Raw genomic sequence first — 20,453 nt, 5'->3', positions numbered from 1 at the left:
CGTTCTTCACTAAGTCCGCCGTCGCCATGTTCTTGGACTTCATCGCTGAGGACACCCTGCACGCTGAAACCACCGCGGCATCCATGTCCACAACGTGGGAGCGCATCTCCTACGCCGCGGCAATGGGCACCTTGATGCCAGCAACCTCCATGCCGAATCTCTGCCGTCCGCGGCCCTCGTCATGGTGGTCGCCACCTTCTCACCATGCGTGTCGGCGGCCGTCGTCCACATCTTCACCGCCACATTGAGGACCCATCGCCATCTGCACCGCGCCAGGCCATGAACCTAGCGCCGCCAGTACCACGCTATGCCGTGAATCCGGCGCCGCTAGTACCACGCTATGCCGTGAACCCGACGCCGCCTGTACCACGCCAGGCCGAGGCCCCCGTGCCACCTCCACTGCACCATGCCGAGGCCCTAGTGCCGCCTCCGCTGCACCACGTCGCGGCCCTTGCGCCACCTCCACCTCGCCAAGCTGCCGCCACAGCAACACCACCGCACTAGATGCCATCGCACTGCACGTTCCCCTCGCTGACGCCTACTTCATCGTCGTCCGCAACGCCGGAGCCACGCCACCCCAGCCGCGAGTACATCCCAGGGCTGTGACCCACGGCTAACAGGTCCCCGACCCCAGCTCTCCCGGGCTTCGGCGATGGTGGCTTCACCCGAGACGGCGGCGGCGGCTTCACCATGGCGGCCCAACATGGAGTGGCACCCTTCTTCAACGCCAGAACTAGCGACGGCGGATCTGCTCCCGCCCCTGAACCCGCGCTCCTTGCTGCTCGCCAGAATGCCACCACCGTGGCGAATTGGAGGCCAGGCTTCATCCGCACATGGGTGAATGTTCCCCATGGCGAGGCGGCCCGGCGCCTCCCGAACGGCATCCACCACCAGGAGTAGGAGTCCTCCTCCACCACGGGGGAGTACTTGGCGGCCTAAGCCGGCACCACCACGGGGGAGTACTCGGCGGGGGAGTCCCAATAGAACCAAGCAATAACGAGACAAAGAATGAGTAAGGCGACCTCAAGGAGAGCACAGAGAATATGATCGTAGAATTCACATCAGGTGATGTGTTTGGAGACATGGAATAAATTCAAGATTTTATAGACTTAATAATATTTAATGTCCTTAGGGATGTTGTAATAATTAAAGTTGTTGTCATACTTTTATATTGAATAAATGTAATAATGTATCATTATATCAAGCACACTTGATATTCAATAAAATAAGTATGTATTCTATATATCTGAAAAGAATTTCTGATTTAAATTCTTCATTCTATATATAGTTTGAATGGGAGTCAATTCAATGGAGGAAGAAATATGCCTAGTGGATTGTTGCATCATGAATATATACTTAGAAAACAAAATATTTCCATACTCTTACCAAAAGAGAAGAAAATATTTTAACAATCGCTGGGCACGATGCCATGCTAGTAGGTGCTTGTCGTGCTACTTCACACTTCCTATGGGTACACGTATTACAATCGAGGATTATTATATCCTGATTCAACTCATACCCTACTAAGTTATAGAGATATCCGGAAAAACGTGTTTCATGTTGAAACACACGAAGAGAATAAAGAAGACTATCTTTTTTTACTAAAAAGCACCGGATATGGCAAACAAATTGTTAAAAAAATTCCTTCTTTTACATATGGATTGTACTATACATAAATCAAACCCGTAAAGCATGTTGCATATAAGGTAATTTTCCAAAATGTTAACATATTTCAAACATGGCATGATCGCCTTGGTCATCCTGGTGTAGGGATGATGCGGAAAATTATTAATTATTCAATTGGTTATAATTTATAAAAGGCTAAATTCCCTCAATCCTCAGATTTTGTGCGTACTACATGTGCAGAAGGGAAGTTAATTTTAAGACCATTATATCTTAAAGTTAAAAATGAACCACTTAACTTCCTTAAATGCATTCAATGTGATATATGTGGTCCCATTCAACCATTATCTGGACCATTCAGGTATTTCATGGTTCTCATCGACGCATCTACGCGATGGTCCCATATGTGTCTTTTATCGACATGAAACCATGCATTTGCTAAGAAAATTGCTCAAATTATCAAGTTACAAGCAAATTATTCTGAACATCGGATTCAATCCATTCGCATGGATAACGCTGTTGAATATACCTCAAGAGCCTTTAATGATTGTTGCATGGCATTAGATATTCAGGTCCAGCACTCAATTTTATATGTCCATACTCAAAATGGTTTAGCAGAATCACTTATAAAGAGGATAAAGCTTATTGCAGACCAATGTTGATGAATTGCAAGTTACCAACCACGTGTTGGGGTCATGCAGCTTTACACGCTGCTGATCTGATTCAATTGCGTCCAACTACTTATCATAATAATTCCCCCTTATATTTAATGCGTGGAAATCCACCAAGTATTTCCCATCTGCGTAAGTTCGGTTGCGCTACGTACGTACCAATATCACCACCGCAGCGTACATCCATGGACCCTCACATGAGAATGGGGATCTATATGGGATATCAATCTCCATCGATCATAAAATATCTCGAACCCCTGACAGGGGATTTATTCATGGCTCGGTACGCTTATTGTATTTTTGATGAGGACCATTTCCTGGCACCAGAGGGAGAAACAAAGTACCAAAATATGTGCCAGGAAATCGATTGGAATGTGCAAGGCATTTCGGCCTCTGATCCACATACTCAAGAAACTGAATTTCAAGTTCAGAAGATTATAAATTTGCAACATATTGCAAATAATCGGCCTGATGCACTTACTAATTATAAAGGTGTCACTAAATCTTTAGTTCCTATTCGCAATGTACCAGAAAGAGTGGAAATACCTCAGGAAACCACTCAACCTCCAAAATAGAAAAGGAGGGGGAGGAGTATGCCTACAGTGCAGAAAAAAGCTTCTTGCAAGCAACCGTGGAAAAAGAAGAATAAATCTTCAGATACAGTAAATAGGTCAACCTCTTGTTGACGGACATCTATTGGACAGTTCAAGTCCGGTGGATGGGCAACATCCGCAACCTAGCTCAGCGGTGCATCTAAATACTAAGGCTAGGACATCGGAGTACCTAGATTCTATCGTAAGGGGAAATGACGAGGAATCATCATGGGTACAAGCGATTTCAATAAATTATATTAATTCCGGAGAAACATTTGATAGAAAGACTACTATTGTCGACACATATTTTTCCGAACAAATTGGAAACAATCTCCTCAATGATCCGGATCCAAATACCATGGTAAAGTGTAGAAAATGCTCGGACTGAACAAAGTGGAAAGAAGCAATTCAATCAGAAATAGCCTCGCTTACTAAGAGGGAAGTATTCACATCTGTGATGTCTACACCTCCAAGTATCTTCCTATGGGATACAAATGGATTTTCATCCGAAAGCGGAATGTGAACAACGAAGTGGTGAGATATAAAGCAAGACTAAGTAGCACAAAGGTTCACGCAGAGGCCCGGCATTGATTTTAATAAAACTTATTCTCCAGTGATGAGTGGAATCACATTCCGATATTTAATTTCATTGGCAGTACAAAAGCATCTATTTATGCAGTTGATGGATGTAGTGACAGCATATTTGTATGGGTCACTGGATTCTCTCTCTCTCTCTCTCTCACACACACACACACATATATATATATATATGAAGGTTCCGGAAGGAATTCCCATACCGAATCCAAATGCAAATCGCAACATGTATTGTGTAGAATTGAAGAAGTCACTTTATGGCTTAAAACAATCGGGTCGAATGTGGTACAATCGGCTCCGTGAATTCCTTCTCAAGAAGGGGTACACTAGTAGTGATGATTCACCATGTGTGTTCGTTACGGGATTTTGCATTATTTCTGTGTATGTTGATGATCTTAATATCATTGGTCACATACAAGATATAATTGAAGCACGGAATCATCTAACAGTGGAATTCGAGATGAAAGATTTGGGTCAAACCAAATATTGTTTAGATTTACAACTTGAACATCTTCCTATAGAAATTTTTGTGCATCAAGCCGCTTATATCTAAAAGATATTGGAGAAATTCCATATGAATAAATCATATCCACCAAAGGCTCTTATGGTTGTATGACCACTTGATATGAAGAAGAATCAATTTAGACCACGGGATGATGGAGAGGAATCATTTGAACCTGAGGTTCCCTATCTTAGTACCATTGGAGCGTTAATGTATCTTGCAAATAGCACCCGGCTGGATATCGCTTTTGCAGTGAATTTACTAGCTAGACATAGCGCTGCTCCTACCAAACGTCATTGGACGGGAGTTAAGAATATCTTTCGATATCTTAATGGTACAAAAGATCTTGGACTTTTCTTTCAAAGAAATTCATATTCAAATATGATTGGATACACTGATACTGGTTATTTATATGATCCCCATAATACCAGATCCCAGATAAGCTATGTATTTTTGCATGGTGGAACAGCCATATCATGAAAATCTTCCAAACAAAAATTAGTGGCTACATCCACCAATCATTCTGAAATATTTGCTTTATATGAAGCTTCACGTGAATGTGTATGGCTACGCAGAATGATTAACCACATATAACAATTTTGTGGTATTAGTTCCATCGAATCACCGACTATTATCTATAAAGATAATACTGCTTGTGTTGCACATATGAATACAGGTTATATAAAGAGCAATATAATTAAGCATATTGCACCAAAATTATACTACCCCATCAATTAAATTAAAGTGGAGAAATTGACATTTCGCAAATTAAATCATGTGATAATCTCACTGATTTGTTAACAAAATCCTTACCAACATCAATTTTTTTAAAATTGGTACGTGGCATTGGTATGCGACAACTACTAGATTTATAAGATTTAGGGGGAGAATCTACTTAAAGTAGATCTGATCAAGTCTCGAATTGTACTCTTTTCCTATATGAGTTTTTAATTCAATTTCTCATAAAGGTTTTTAATGAGACAATATCAATGCAAGCATATATATCTATCTCTAATTTTTCGCACAGGATTTTTTGAGGAGATATCAAAGATATATTAAATTTTCTCGTATGAGTTTTAGGATAAGGATATTACAATCCCGTGTGTCAACAATAAGATAGTAATTCATATATATGCTATATTACTTTCTTCTCATTTTTCTGTCAAGTTTAAAGAGTTTTTCATGGCATATCAATAGACAATATGGTTTCTCCTCAATTTTTTCCTACATAATTTTTGGAGGAGTTTTTCCCATTATTTTAGATATTCTCAAGAACAAAGAACAAGGACTACATGAAGCATACCTGAAGCAAATTGATCAAGGGGGAGTGTTAGAAATAATTAGTGTGTGATCAATTAGTTTAATCACATGATTAACACATGGCTTAGTCAGTTAATCCCATCATTAGCAGTTGCTAATGACAGGACGCGTCCGTACAAAGTTGGCCCTTTCGGAAGGGGTTTGTCCCTTCCGAACAGGCGCGTCGGTGCCTCTTAAGTACCTTTATATATAATCATTGTTTAGTTATGATTAACAAGAGAATTTTTACATTCTATTTCACCGATTTCAAATAAATAACTAGTTCCTCGTCAATTGTGACGATGCAAATCGGTCATTAATTGTGTAAGGTAGCTTATGGAGTAGGACAAGACATGAATAACACAATGCAAGAAGGCGAGGGGCAAACGTATATGGATGCCAAGGTTTGGGCTATACTAGTGCTAGAAAGAAAGGGGAAAATAAAGTGGAATAGTGGTGCAAAGAAATTAGCTAGGGGAGTTGTGTATGATGGTTGATAATTGCTTGATAACAAGGATTGGAGTAAGTAACTCACTGGACGTGGCAAGCAATGGATGGGAAGCGCGAGGTGGTTAATGTTCCCTATTTGCCCATAAATAGAAAAGTAATAAAGGTAGATAGAACCGGTTGCAGATGGTCTAATATTCATCCTGTTTCGAAATTATCATACGTATACATATATATCCTGTATGTAAATATATTGTTATAGGTGGGATCAAATTTATCACAATATTTATGCCTAACATCTACTGTTTTCCCCCACCTACATTCAAATTCCACCCCCGATGGGTCCAAGGACCCAGGTCCCCAACGGTCACTTCTCGTTGACCGGCCAAGGCCGCACCTGGAATTAGCGTCCGTCTGCAGAGGTGACAACTTCATCTAGACCGTCTCGGCCCACAACTCTAACTGACAACACGGTTGGGATGATCAAGGCCTATGTCCCCGACTGTATGAACGATCGGAGGCCGGATCCGTACCAAGGCTCCAATCGAGAACTCCGACTCGGCTTCGCCTTGCACGTGCCCACCTCCCGACCGGCAGGCTGGTCGGGAGGCCAGGCCCGGCGTACCAACAGGTCCTAGGAGTAGGTGCGGAGGATAAGAACGAGTCTCGAGGTCAACTTGTCGTACACGGCCAACCACTCTCTCCACGGAGTCACAGTCCCCTTGCTGTAGCAGCAGGCCGCCACTATTCTACCTTCCTGTCCTCGTGAAGGGATGGGGCGCAACATCATCATGACACGGTGGACACGCCTCCATCACGACGGAGTGACAAGGCATGGCGCCAGGGACAGGGCGTGACTCTCATGCCGTACCTATCGGCACAGGCTTGCCTCCCGACCGATGGAGTACGACGCACAGGGACGAGATGGGATAACCACTTCATGATGCAGGATTTGGACGGTGGACGATGGAGGATCCCGACTGACAGAGTTGACGATCCCGACCGAGGGGGCTTGGAACTCTTTCTCCACCAACTTTTTTCTACCCTAGTTCCTCTGTGAAAGCTGGCCCCCTGGGCTGTAAAGGGAGGGTCAACCGCCTAGGCAAAGGACATCTTCGACTAGCATACAACACACCACATCTTCCATTCGAAAGCTTGTAACTCCCCAACTCTCAGGAGCACCTGGTCTCAAGTAATACATCTGACTGACCCCAACTAGACATAGAGTGCGATTGTCTGAACCAATATAAATCTTGAGTCATTGCATGCTAGGCTATATCCGATTACGATGCACTATATATATTTCAAGTAGAATTAGCTGCCGGCCAATTCCGGAACCAACACCTAAAATTCCAAACACGCACCGGGCACTACATTACGCTAGAAATGAGCCACCGAAAACGGCATACCTAATTCATACCGGATCGAAAGCTTGGATCTATCTAGCAGACTAGCACACACTGCCGCAGGCCGTGGGCATGCCTGCCCAACTTGTTCGACCAAGCCGATCGGCCGGTCCCCCGTTTTTACTGCCGGTTGGTACGTAGGGTTCTCGCTCGCCCGCATCCTCCACCTCCAGGGAGCGCTGCCATTTATGGTTATGGGCACCTTTCGCGGTTCGGTAACGGGCGGCAATGCTAGCCTAGCTCCAAATGCACAATGCCGTATTCCCTCCCCTCTTCTCTGAAAGAAGCACCAAAGAACATGGCGCCCAACGCGCCAGGAGGAAGAACCGGTCGGCCCTATAAATGGCTGGCAGCACTCCGGCAGAGCGCGGCCGGCCGGCCGGCGGCGGGCGCCTGCTCGGACTGGATGCTCTGGCCACGGCGTCAATGGCCGTGGTGGCCTTAGCGTCTGTCTGCTTGCTTGCTTGCCCCCATCAATGGCCACCGCCGGGTCAGCTCAGAGCAGGGATCCATCGGCCACCCACAGCTCGCAGCTCCCTCCGGCTGGATCTTTTGAGAACTGGAGTCTGGGACGGCCACTCGGTCGCTCTCGCGCGCAACTTCCCCGTCGGTCACCTGTCCACGCCATGCATGTGCCTCACTGTTCTGCAGTGTTCTTGGGCCTCTGGGGTATGTGGATGATGCTCTACTTCTGATCTCTCGACACCATGGCTAGCTCCCTTCCCTTGCACACTCCCCCGTAAGCCTACGGAATAACAAAATCGCGGATCGTATGATGAACGATCGATGGATAAAGCTACTCTGCTTTTTCTCTTCCCCTGTTCCTTTTTTTTTCAAAAACAAAAGATAAAGATAAAGCTAGAGCGTAGGAAGAAAACTTTTGATCAATGCAAAGATAAAGCCGGAGTGAATGAAGAGGCGGTAGGTAGGATGATGTTCATGCATGCAGCTAGGCATAGGTACTAACTGGATTAACTTAGGTTTTCTTTAAAAAAACTGTAGCTTACAAACTTTTCAAGCTCTGATTGGTCAAAACAAAAACTTTTGAAGCTCAAAACCATTTGAGTACACTACTGCTAAACTCTTAACAATACAACTACAGCTTTTTTTGTTGTTGGGAAAAAAACAGGTTGAACATTTTCAGCGCCGCGAATTATTGGCATGGCCTACTCCCCTGAATCTCTCTGTTCGCCCCTAAGAAAAAAAAGGGCAGTGTTCATGCGTGCATGCTCGCTTCCTTCGGGCATCATTTGGCACTGCCTTTTGCTCTCTCTCTTTTTTTCGCTCAGATTAGTAAAAGAAGGGTGCGCTTTTCCCTGAAACAAGTTGCAACCTTTTCCGCTCTGTACTGTCATGATATAGTAATGCACGAAAACCTGATGGCAGTACATTCCTACCATTTTCTTGTGCTCCTTCCTTCCTTCCTTCTTTCAATGAGCCTGTATTGGCATATTACAGCAACCTTTTTCATAAGTATATAGCAAAAGCAAATCAAAAGGAAATATTTTCAAGCAAACTGTTTTACAATGTTTGATAAAATTTTGAGAAACTCACAAATAACAGACACGAGACATGTACTGAACTCATGCAATTACTCCCTCCGTTCCATGAAGAGTGCAATTTTAGTTTTTTTCATACAGATTAGTGGTGTCGTGAAAAAACTCTCGTGCACTCATTTGTTTGGCATATACAGTTAGTTTTGACGTGCAAATGAAATCTGACCACCTAATTAGGCAGGTAGTTGAGATCCAATCTCTAGAATTGTATTTTTTGTGAAATTTTTCAAACGCAGAATTGCACTCTCTATGGTACATAAGGGAGTACGCAGTTACTGTTAGTAACCGAAAGTGAGCCTGCGGTACAGTGATAATGCAGAGAGAAGCATGCTCGAAGGAAACACAAAGTACAAGGCCGTGAGCACCGCTTTTTTCTGGTTTTTTTCTCCCTCGCCACGTCGCTTTATTTGACACAGATAAGATTGCTGTTCAGTTCAGAGCTTGGGTCATCAGCTCATGTCGTGTTCTTGTGCATGCTCTCATCTCCTGATTGAGTTAGAAGAAGGAAAAAAAGGTGCCATGCTATTCTGTTTTGGATGTCCTTTTGTGGTTGTCATTGCACATGGCTTGCCTTTTCCCCCACTCACATTTCTCTCCGGGTCGGCATCAAGTCATTGCTTCCAACAGGCCCCAATTATTGTCCTAACAAAGGTTGAGCTTGTGGGAGAAAATTTAACCTCGGCCTTTTTCCATAGCCATGTTACAAGCTTCTTGCCACCCTCGTGCTACACTTTGCTCATTTCATGTGTGTACCACACCTACCTTAGCTTGTTATCTACAATCTTGAGTACACATGGTGGATTGCAAAAGCTATCATTGTAATAATGTGCTTGATGACTACTCATGTTTGTGACAAGTCACTTTCTTGACCATATACAACATTCTTTGGAATCAAATCGGTCCGTATTAATTGTTTTGCATTGTATTTGGTTGCTCATCACATAGCTAGACAGTTGCCACCTTGCCATCGTTTTGCTGCCATTTGATTCCTGCTTGCCAACAAATGGATGGTTCAGGAGAGAGGATAAAGTGAGAAATAGTAGCAGCCCATCATGTGGTCATTTTAAATTGCTTGCCTTTTTTTTTCTTTTTCTTATACCAAATCTCTCAGATATGAGCATATGTATTTGGGAAGTCAATTGGTGATTTAAAAAATGTGGCACAGATAGGTCAATGGACAATTTATGATGGCATATCTGTACACTCTTAGTATTCCCACCAATCTTTTGTAAGCTCCATGGCAATGGGACCATGGAAGAAATAGTTTATACATTTTTTTTGGTAGGGTACTAATATGAAATAGTATTAGGATCTGTCTATTTGGGACAAGGAAGAGAATCATCTTGGAAGTGTTCAAGGTTTGTTATGCTGGAAGAAGTATCTGCTGGTTTCTGGGGACCATGGTGATTTTAAGTATTATTGGTCCTGAAAGAATTTGAGAGGGATAGAGAAGTAATAATTTAATCCAAAGAGAATTGGACATGGGAGTGGGGAATAATCTAGTACAGTCGCCTTTTCCTTCTTTCAACTATTCTGTTTCAGATAGTACAGTTCGCCACATAGTCTATTTCATTGGATATCGAATCTAAGAATGTGTAACTGTAAACAATTAGTGCTAATATATAACTCTTTAATTGTTACATGAGATTCTACGCGTGCGGCCCTTACATTTTCTAGGACATTTTTTAGAACTTATATTTGATTCACTGATTCAGTTATTTTTCGTACAAAGATTATTCAACATTTATATCGTTGGATTGCAAAAATACTGTCACAACCTCTCTATACATATACCATGACATTGTGAAATTACATGATATATATATATATATATATATATAAAGTTTTTCTTTGAAAAAAAAGGCATAGCTACGTTTAGAAATGCTAGGCACACTGCTTGCAGCCGCGTATCTATACTGTAAACTGACTTCAAATACAACCTTCCTACATGGCGGCCCAGCCTCGATCCACCTAATAACTATACCCTTCTCTTTTTTTTCCGGAACATTTCATCATGTAACTGAGCAATGGTGCCCTACCCTACAAACGATATCATCAGTGTACCATTTTTGACAGGTCAGACGGCACATGTTTTTCTCATCCGGCAAGCAAAGATGCTGTTGTGGAGCTCGACTTGTCCTGTGGAGCAACAGAGAAGTGAGGCTGTGAGCCTAGCTGCTTGAATGCATCTGTCCCCTCCTTCCATCATGCATGGCAGATGGCCTCTCTCCCCTCTCTGTAGTTGTACACACAACAGGGTGGCTGCTGGGTCCAGACAGTTAATGGAGCTTGAGCCCCTTTGGCCATGGTGGCTTGTGTGCGCTCCCAAGGGCCTGCCACTCACTAGTAGTGCTGCACTGCCCTGCAGCAAGTGAGGTGAGAGTGAGACAGCCTGCCCCTATTTGACATCACTGAACAGGAAAAGATGTTGTGTGCCAGTATTGTAATGTCACTTGCATATGTAAGAATTTGGTCAGAGGAGGCCGGAGGGGGGTAAAACCGTAAAAAAAGAGTTAATCGGTTTACTCGTACATACGGCTAAAGTTTTGGGATACAGTGAATCTGCTGAAAAGTGTAGTATCCCTTTTCTGGTGCGCGCACGGCGGTAACTTCTTAGGAACAAAATATTATCATCTGCAGTTCCAAAGAAATAGTAGCAAGCATACTCCATTTTTTCCTCAAATAAAACATACGCTCCATTTTGTCATAAATTGTTGCCATTGTGGACATATATCTAGACATTTTAAACTTTAACTATAATATTTTCATTAAATATATAGGTTTGAAACGTGAAAAATTATGTGTGAGTTTACATCATAATTTCTTCGTTTTTATCAGTGTGTTGTATTTCAAATTGTTGGGGCCAAAATTTGGAATTCATAGACTATATATTGACATTGAGAATCATTGATATTTTCGTGGCTGGATGAGGATGCTCTATTGAATGGAACTCTTTGAGTTGTAATTCAATTGCCCCGTCTCAACTCGACCAACCGTTGAGAATGGAACAAATAGAACTGGATCCCTGGATAGTATTATGTTTGAACTCCTGCTCATGCCTTTGCGTCGCCCTCAGCAGTAATTCAACAGTAGCTAAAATGTAGCTAGCCAACCGTGGAGGCACTTAATTAGTGTCGGTTTAGTGGACCGTGTTTGGATCTGAACCTACACAACAGCTGCCATAGAAAACAAACCTTCAGGTTTGCAGCATCTTAACGGTCTTAGTTATAACTCGACACTTGTGAGAGCTATCATCAAACCCTAGCTGCCTGTGTAAGATATTGTTTCAGGTGAGGTTAGGTTCTCTTTTCCTTTGTTTATGATCGCACATCAATATGCATGCAAGGTAGGAGTGCCACTTTTCTTGTAAAGAGGGCCATGTTACAAATCTCCAAGCACTTTATCAAATGCAAAAGATAATAAGGGATTGTAAATTAAACCCTAATTGGTCATAGGTTCCAATCTGGAAACATCTAAAAATTGCTGGTTTACAAAATATACCTGAGTAGGCAAAAGAAGAAGAAGAAGAAGAAGAAGAAGAAAACCCAAGCCCCAATGCTGGGTGCAACGTCCACCGGTATGGTGTTGACTGTGACTGAAATTGTTGTTTGTAGGGATTGTGAAGTTATTAACAATGTCTTCCATGTCTCCTACACATTTTTGCAATTCAATACATATGCTAAGTCAGGGGTACCGATTCCCATGGGCCATGGTCTATGCAGCTACGCTCTAAATGTTCACTACACATATGACATAATATCTGCCTAGGCGACAAAGAGCTTAGTATTTGATTTAAGAAAGCCTTAGAGCATGCAACTAAATTAAGCCTACACACGACAAGCATGATAGTAAGTCATATCACGATAGATCTTCTCACATAGTTTAACCAAAATGCTTCAAAAGATGAGGCAGGCATGCATGATATATAGTGCCAAATCAAGCAAAAGATGCCACACCTAGATAGCTTTATGTGTGTTACCCTCATCAGTGCATGGATGGGGGGAGAGAGAGAGAGAGAGAGAGAGAGAGAGAGAGAGAGAGAGAGAGAGAGAGAGAGAGAGAGAGAGAGAGAGAGAGAGAGAGAGAGAGAGAGAGAGAGAGAGAGAGAGAGAGAGTCCTCCCCCTCCAAAGGATGGATGGATCATGGATGAAACCTTTCATGAGAGAGTGAGGGAAATAAAATTGCCAAGTGGCATTCATCCGTACAAGATTGGCATGGTAAAGATCGCCATCCCTCATGAAAAGAACGCTATCCAAAAGCTGGAGATGCGTATTCTCGTACACTCCCAGTTACCCATGACCACAAGGTGGTGTGCCGTGGTTGCATAGCATCGGGGCCAGCGCCACCAGGGCATAAACTAATCACCCCTAACAGCACCTAGTTAACGACTAGCCCTAACCCCTAACCCTCCATGGCGTTGTTTAATTATTTTCCCGCTGCGCCATGGCTTGCCCCCTGATGCAAATCCACGGCGCAGCGCTGTCGCCGGAGCACCGGCCGACGGCTGAGATCCCCGCCACGCCGACGCGTGGCCTGGGGTGCGGTGGCTCTGCCGGAGGAGGAGAGGCCGGAGGAGGGGAGAGGAGTAAACAATGGCTCGTTGATGTGAAAGTGGGCGTGAAAGCCTGCGCCTAATTTTAGATCCTAGAGGGGAGCTGGCCCGTGCATGCACCCATGAGTGGCATCATGAGTAAAATTGTTGTTTAATCCCTGAGCAGATCCGGGCGCCAGGCTAAACACTCGATTAATCTAAGCACCGTATGTAATTGTGTAGCTGAGCTATCTATTGTGCCAAGTGGGACGTGTACAGTCCCCTGGTGGCCTCGCGCCACTTGTCCAGTTCCGGTTGGCGGGGCTGGGACACGTTTCGGGGAACTAGTGGCTGCCTGCTATGAACAAGAGTTTAAAATTGGCGAGAAACTATCTTATTGGTATGCTGCTGTTTGTTAACTCGTCAAGGTTTTGAGCTGGGACCAATTATGAGTCTTACTTAAGGAACGGCCACTTGATTAGGAGCGGATTCAAGTTTTGACTCTAATTCAATATGGATCAGATGACATAGTTATTAGGGACTGGTAATTATCAAAATCTGGTATTCATCACTTCTTACCCTTTTTTATGCTACGATTTTTCATTGCAACTAGCCGCTCTGATTTTCAAATGTTTAGTTTGGATTTTGAAAATTTTAAGTTTGAGTAGGCTTGTAGTGGAACGTTCCATAGTAATCGTAAATATTTCATTATGAAAAAATTAACACCGGTCAAAGCTAAGTTTTTGCCTATCGACAAAAACACCCCCTTTTTCCTAGAGGATATGTTCGAAATATATTAAAGAGGAAAATTCAAAAGCTATAGCAACTACTTTTGAGGCATGTTGCAGGAAACTGCAACGCCCCGTATTACAATGTAATTGGGTGGATCCAAGTTTTGACTAGGATTTCGCACATTCTTGTGGACTAACTACCAAATCTGAGACTTGGTTCTTATCTTTTGCTATGCTTATGATATGTACTACTCCAAATTTTGAATGCTGAGTTTTAGCATCGAAAATGTTTTGGGTACGTTCGTATTGGAATTTTTAATAGTGTTATGGTTTTCCTATGTTCCATAACTATTTTGGTATCGAAACCAGTGGTCAATGTGCATGGATGATGACACCCCTTTCTCACTAGAGGAGATGTTCTAAAGACATTCATTTCTCCCTGCAAGCTTGCTACCAGCTGACGAAAAAGTTTCAAAACAACATAACTGTACTTCTCAAACAGAAATATATTACTGCACTTGGTATTGATAACACCAGCAGTGTTAGTACTCCTATTGGCCGATAAGCAAAAGGAGGGCAAAGAGTTAGTGCTGCTGCTAGTAATGCCTAATCATGAGGCCGTTTTCATGCCCCTCGTGCTGAATGTGAGGACGAAAAACACACACGTACTAAACTCTTGTCACCCAACACTGCCGCGCCGCGTAAACTACCAAACGGGTGGTTTGCTTAGAACACAAGGCATGCCATGCGTGCACCAAAGGATCCGTCTTCCATCAATACGAAGACCAAACTCGCTCAGGAGTCAGGCCATCACTGGATGCCTGACACTGCGTACGTAGTATTTCCTCGAGGGATGCTTGGGCGTGAGTTCAATGGGCTGCAAGTTTGCGAGAGCCAGCAGCCGGGATCCTATACATCTTCCGCAAGGTGGGAAGACCATCAAATTTCCAATATTTGAGATTCGCGCGTGTCTTCTGGACCGTCCATCCGGCTCCTTCCTCCTCCACACACTCGTGCCCATGTCGGCCACCTTTGTGGGGCTGTTAGGGTTAGGGCTTTAGGGTAAGGGCTCTCCGGTGCCCGCCGGTTTAGAAGGAGGTCCTGGGTGACCGGTGGCCCGGCGGTGGAGGTGGACGAGACGGCAGCGGGGTTGGTGGCGGGAGCCGCCAGCCGGGACCGCGGGAGACAACCGGATGGCTGGAGTCGGGGGGAGGAGGGTGACAAGCTGCCTTGTGACTGACGCACACAGTCATGGTGGCGACGGGGCGAACTGACTCGGATGACGGTGGTGGGTACTAGGTGAGCTATAAGGTGGCAGGAGCCACCTAACGCGGTGGAGGAAGGGGAAGGGAGGGCGCGGCGGGGCAGCCGTCACGATGGGGCGGGGGCAGGGGCGACAGGAACGAGGTGCCGGCCGTCGGTGGAGAAGATGGACAGTGGACGTTAATAGCCTGGAAGGCACCATCTTCCGCTTGGTACCTAGGACCCCCGCCAGCAGCAGGCAGCTTGCCTTCCGGCCAAAGCGGCCCATGACGGCCCAATTAGGCTGTTGTAGGAATTCAAGATTGCCAAACGATGAGGGAATCTCTTTGTTCAAAAAAAATTTTTGAGGGAATCTCTCCTTCAAGCTCAGTAACATCAAGTCCAGGTCTCCCAGAGATCGTTGCAAGGCAGGTTGCACTCTAACAGGATTTGAAAGGTTGCCGAACCATGAGGGATATTTTTTCTTCCCTTCAAGCTCATTGCTGTTCAAGAACAACAGCATCAGGAGACTGAAATTTCACAGCTCTGTTGGGATCTCACCTGACAACAGGTTGTGACCGGCATTTATAGTGCAATCTGAAGGGAAAGTAGCTGGTGGCCAAACTCAACCTTTCTCGCCTTCTCGGACAAGTCGAGCACGGTGAGGTTGCTGTTGGGTGTTGGCCCCCAGCAATGGAAGGTTGGCGGCATGGAGATTGTTGTCGAAGAGCTGCAAGTACCCCAAGCAAGCGGCTCAGCTTCCGAAACACCGTCGGAATTGTGCCCAACTAACTGCCGACGAGATTGCTCCCGCCGCTGCCGCGCGGAAGAAGCTGAAGAACCAATGAAGAGGGACGACTGCCGAGGTCGTGGTTGCCGCACATGTTCCGGTAGCCACGCCGCCAGGAGTCAGGAGGGGATGCGGTGGGCAGTGGGCACCTGCGGCGGTCCGCGACGGACATCCCCGGCCTCCGCGCGTTCTCAGCCCGCGGCTGCTCTTCCATGTCCGGTTTTAGCTGAGGGAGCCGAAGGGGCTTCGCGAATTCCGGCCGGGAACACGGCGGCGGCCAGGAAGATATACCGAGACACGGGGGTAATTGCAAAATATAAGGGGCAATATGCAAATAATCGGATCGCGATCCAAAAAGGGGGCTATATGTAAATAATCGGGGGTAATTTGTAAATATTCGGAGCGCGATTAATAATCGCGATCCAAATCAGAGGGGATATTTGCAATTATCAAGGGGCGGTTCTGCAAAACATCCGGTGCCAGGCTGCCATGGCGTCCGGCGATGCTACCGGCGGAGGCGGAGCTCCCGCTGCAGTGGGCGGAGCCTGGTGTCTCGAGAAGGTTTGGGGGAAACGCATCCGCACACCCCACCCTCCTCGCTCTGCTCTGCTCCGGCCACAGGGGCTCGAGGAGAGCCCGCGGTTCTCCCGCGCGGTCGTCTCGCCGCCGGCCTGCTCTTGCTCCTCGTCGCGCTCCATGTTCCATGTTGCCGCAGGGAGGTGGAAGAACGGGTGATCCTTCGGTGAAGGATCGTCCGTTCCGTCCCTTCTTTTGAGACTCGGAGATCCCAAGAAAGATGAGCCAGGGCCGTGAGCAAATTCTCCTGCCTCCTCTGTGAACAGATGCATCGGCACTGAGCTTCGTTGCAATTGCAGAGGGCAACAACCATTGTTAAACATCTACAGCATCCAGAGTTTAATTCTGCAACTCCTCAACATGTACAAGGTTCAGTTGATAACTAGGATATAGTTCTTGCAATAGGATGGTTGAACTTGGAAACATATGTACTGTCAATGTTCATGAATTCAGTGTCCAGTGATAATCACCAATGCTCCAAGATTTGTCATCAGAGCCTAAGATGTTCAGTGCATGCTTTGAACACTTCAAAATTTGCCTTGTTAGACAATCAGCAGCAAACTACAACTTACATTGAGCCACGAGGAAGAGAGGCAGTTCAGATATACTAATGCATTATTATTTGAGAACGCTCTCCCAGTTCTGAACATTGATGAACTGAACTGAATATTGGTGACTGTTTTGTCAGGTTTTGAGATGTGCAGCTCATTTCGTAGTTGCTTGACATGTATAGTAGAAAAAATCATGCTACTGAAACTGTTTTCTGAAACTGAACCTTTACGCTTCTGTTTTCAGTTGCAAAAAAGTACGAAGAAAAGACTGAAAGCCTGAAACTATTGCTTGGGAAATTCTGTTCATAATGACCTGTCGCGTTCATTGCACACGTGCTATAGATGAATTGAGCTCGACGGCTGACTTTCAAATGGCGAAAACATGCTGGGTACTATAAATTTAAATTTTTATAGTTCAGAGAATTTGATTTTTGCAAGAGCATGCTATGAGTCTGGACATGGATGAAGTGAACTGAATGTTGGTCATTGTTTCAACTACTGTACTCAGCAGAAAGAAGTTGTTGAAGCTATTTTGACATGATGGAAGCATTGCTTTTCCTTCTATCAGGTGAACTTGGGAACACACAGTGTCAATGTTCATGAATTCAGTATCCCGTGGTCGTCGAGGCTCGATGATCTCTCAGAGCTTAAGATGCTCGGTCCATGCTTTGAACACTTTAAAATTTGACGTGTTAGGCTATCAGCAGCAAAGTACAACTTATGTTGAGGCGCGAGGAAGACAGGCAGTGCAGAACTTGAGATATGCATAATTATTCAAGATCGGTATCCCAGTTCTGAACATTGGTGAACTGGAAGAGCAGAGGAAGGAGATTCAGCAGAGGGTGATCTCGTTTTCTGAAACTGAACCTTTAGCTGCTGCTTCTCAGTTCCAAAGATGTACGAAGAATGGCTGAGATCAAACTGGATGTCTGAATCGGACTGTAGTACCGAGCCATCTATTTTCAGGAAAGCATGGCAGCAATATGACTGGCGAGTCGTGGACGCCCGCCCACGGCCGCGTCCTCCTCCAGAACATGTCATGGCCAGGAGCAGGCCGAGGCAGTCCGCCCGAGCTCCGGCGGGAAGGTGCCGGCGAGCATGTTACGGTAAATGTACAGCTGGGAGAGCAACGGCATCACTCCGAGCTCGCTTGGGACGCCGCCGGCGAAGGCGTTGTCGATCAGGGCGAGCGTCCGCAGGTTCCCGAGCCCCGGCCGGACCTCAGCTAGGATCGAAGAAACCTCGCAGCGTTCTGCGCCACAAAGACGACATACGGCTTGCTTGTGCCAGGTAACCAGACTCCCCCAGTAGACAGAGTGAGTGACAGACAATACGGTCTAATTAAGGTCTGCAGCTGCGTTCTACGGCACAGACGTACACTGCCTGACAAATGGTAATCCAAGCAATGCTAAGGTGATTACAGCATGTCATGAACACGTTCAGTTAAAGACACTACCGCCTATTCTGAGATGCACACATCTCTACTGTACAAAAAACGCCCTGCTTTGACAGACGAACGGCCATGCAAGACGATATAGCTTCCGAGCATGAATGGAGTCAGCTTGTACTCGCCCACAACAAACGGGACAGATACCCTGCAAGGCCGAGATATGATGAGAAAACATGTTAGCAGCTATTCTTCCTTAAAGGAATTGACAGGGCATGTCATTCTGATCCAGAAACAAGCAAAGGTGAAGCAATTGAAATACGTACTGATTATCATGTCATCGTATCAACTTGAATTTTCCTCCGCGACAGTGCTTGTGCCCACAATCTACTCCATGATGAAAACAAAAAAAAAATGATATTTGTTTTTAGCAGACTCAAAACATCTTGCACAACAAAAATGGATTGTAATTTATGACATTTTTGTCAAAGGCTAATGCATACATACCTGTGAAATGTAGTCTTTGAGCTTCCCACTGATGGATTCATCCAATGCCCTCTCGGCAAGCTCATACATCACCACATGACCTTCTGGTCCAGCAAGTTTCTCCTTCAGCAAGTACCTGCATTAGACAACAAAGATGAACCAAACAAATTATTTGCAATGAATTGCAGATCCTACAGCACGCACCAAACTAACCTTTGCTGCACAAGGAGTTCAAGCGCCTGCTTATTGTTACCAAGAACAGGGTGGTTCTCATCGTTCTCCTTCAAACCCAGCCGCTTCAATTGATGCCAAAGGTCCTCTGGAAATTGATCGGGAGAACTCAGGAGCGTCAGACCATGAAATTTCCTAACCAAAGCAAATAATTTTGACCCCCTTCCCTTACCTTCGGAGCTTTTGCCACCAGCAAGGTGAATAAGGCTAATGACAGCAAAAGAAAAACCAGACAGAGGAGCAGACTCCTTGTTCTCAACGTACTTGCTATACACCTCGGGGTCTAGCTGGCTGACCAGAACATAGCTCTTCGCCTCCGCATTCGCTAAACACATTTCCCACAAAAATTCATCAGCCATCGCCTGCCGGTAACGCTGTGGCGACAGACACAGAGGACGGAACCAAAGAAAACGGGAAGGAGAAAAAGGTAGGAGGATGCCTTACGCTGCGGCTGTGACGCCCGGCCAGAGCGCGTGGACGGGGCGCGGGTCCTCTGGAGCTCCCTCATCTCGTACCCGAAGGTGGCGGCGAGCCTGTCCCTGGCCTCGTTGATGACGAGCGCGGGCAGGGCGCGCTGGCGGTAGTTCTTGGTGACGATCCCGGTGAGCTCCTCCCGCTTGATGGGGCAGCCGGAGGTCTGGTGCGTCTTGAAGAGCACGTAGCGCATCACCTCCGCCACCAGCTTGTCCTTCTCCTGCAGGACAGGTCGGTCAGACGAAACGTCGAGCACCCGGCGTGCGCTGTGCGGCCGGGAAGGTGTGCGCACGAACCTCCTTGGAGATGTCGATCTGCGCGAGCTCCTCGCTGGTCGCCATCCGAGGAGCACGGAGAGGACAGAGGAGAGATCTTGTCGGAGAGTGCTCGCTGACGGCTGATCGGAGGAGGAGAACCCTAGGCTGGGCTGCCGGGGGAGGAGCCGCCGTTCGGTCCGCGCGAGATGACTCGAGAGGAAGGGGAATCGATGGGAGGGGATTGGATTTTCGCGCGCACCTGAGAAAAATTGGCGCCACCGAATGGGAGGAGGCAGGCCACGGTGGGCCGAGTTGTACAATTGATTGGTGCTGGAAAGGCTATTGGGCCTTGGAAAAAGCCAACCTTATCTTTTATTTATCCCTTACTAAAAAAAACTTATATTTATTCTACTTCAATATCCCTTGGGTTGGCACCATTGCAAAATTCATTAAAAAAACATCTACCATGGAAAACCCTCCCCGGCGAAGAAAATGATACAAATCA

General features: G+C 45.7%; 1 protein-coding gene across 1 annotated transcript; it reads right to left on the bottom strand.

Annotated features, from left to right (window-relative positions):
- Positions 1 to 18,434: 18,434 nt before the first annotated feature.
- LOC112882844 (melanoma-associated antigen 1) lies at positions 18,435 to 20,212 on the bottom strand. The gene is made up of 7 exons (XM_025948003.1): positions 19,988 to 20,212; positions 19,662 to 19,911; positions 19,390 to 19,542; positions 19,200 to 19,305; positions 19,008 to 19,122; positions 18,827 to 18,887; positions 18,435 to 18,708 (listed from the first exon to the last, which is right to left on the bottom strand). The coding sequence occupies exons 1-6, from the start codon at positions 20,030 to 20,032 to the stop codon at positions 18,846 to 18,848; spliced, it is 711 nt and encodes a 236-aa protein (XP_025803788.1). The 5' UTR covers positions 20,033 to 20,212; the 3' UTR covers positions 18,435 to 18,708; positions 18,827 to 18,845.
- Positions 20,213 to 20,453: the final 241 nt, after the last annotated feature.

The sequence above is a fragment of the Panicum hallii genome, chromosome 2, assembly GCF_002211085.1.
Source record: "Panicum hallii strain FIL2 chromosome 2, PHallii_v3.1, whole genome shotgun sequence".
NCBI lineage: Eukaryota > Viridiplantae > Streptophyta > Magnoliopsida > Poales > Poaceae > Panicum > Panicum hallii.
This window is presented reverse-complemented; position numbering and strand designations above follow the sequence as displayed.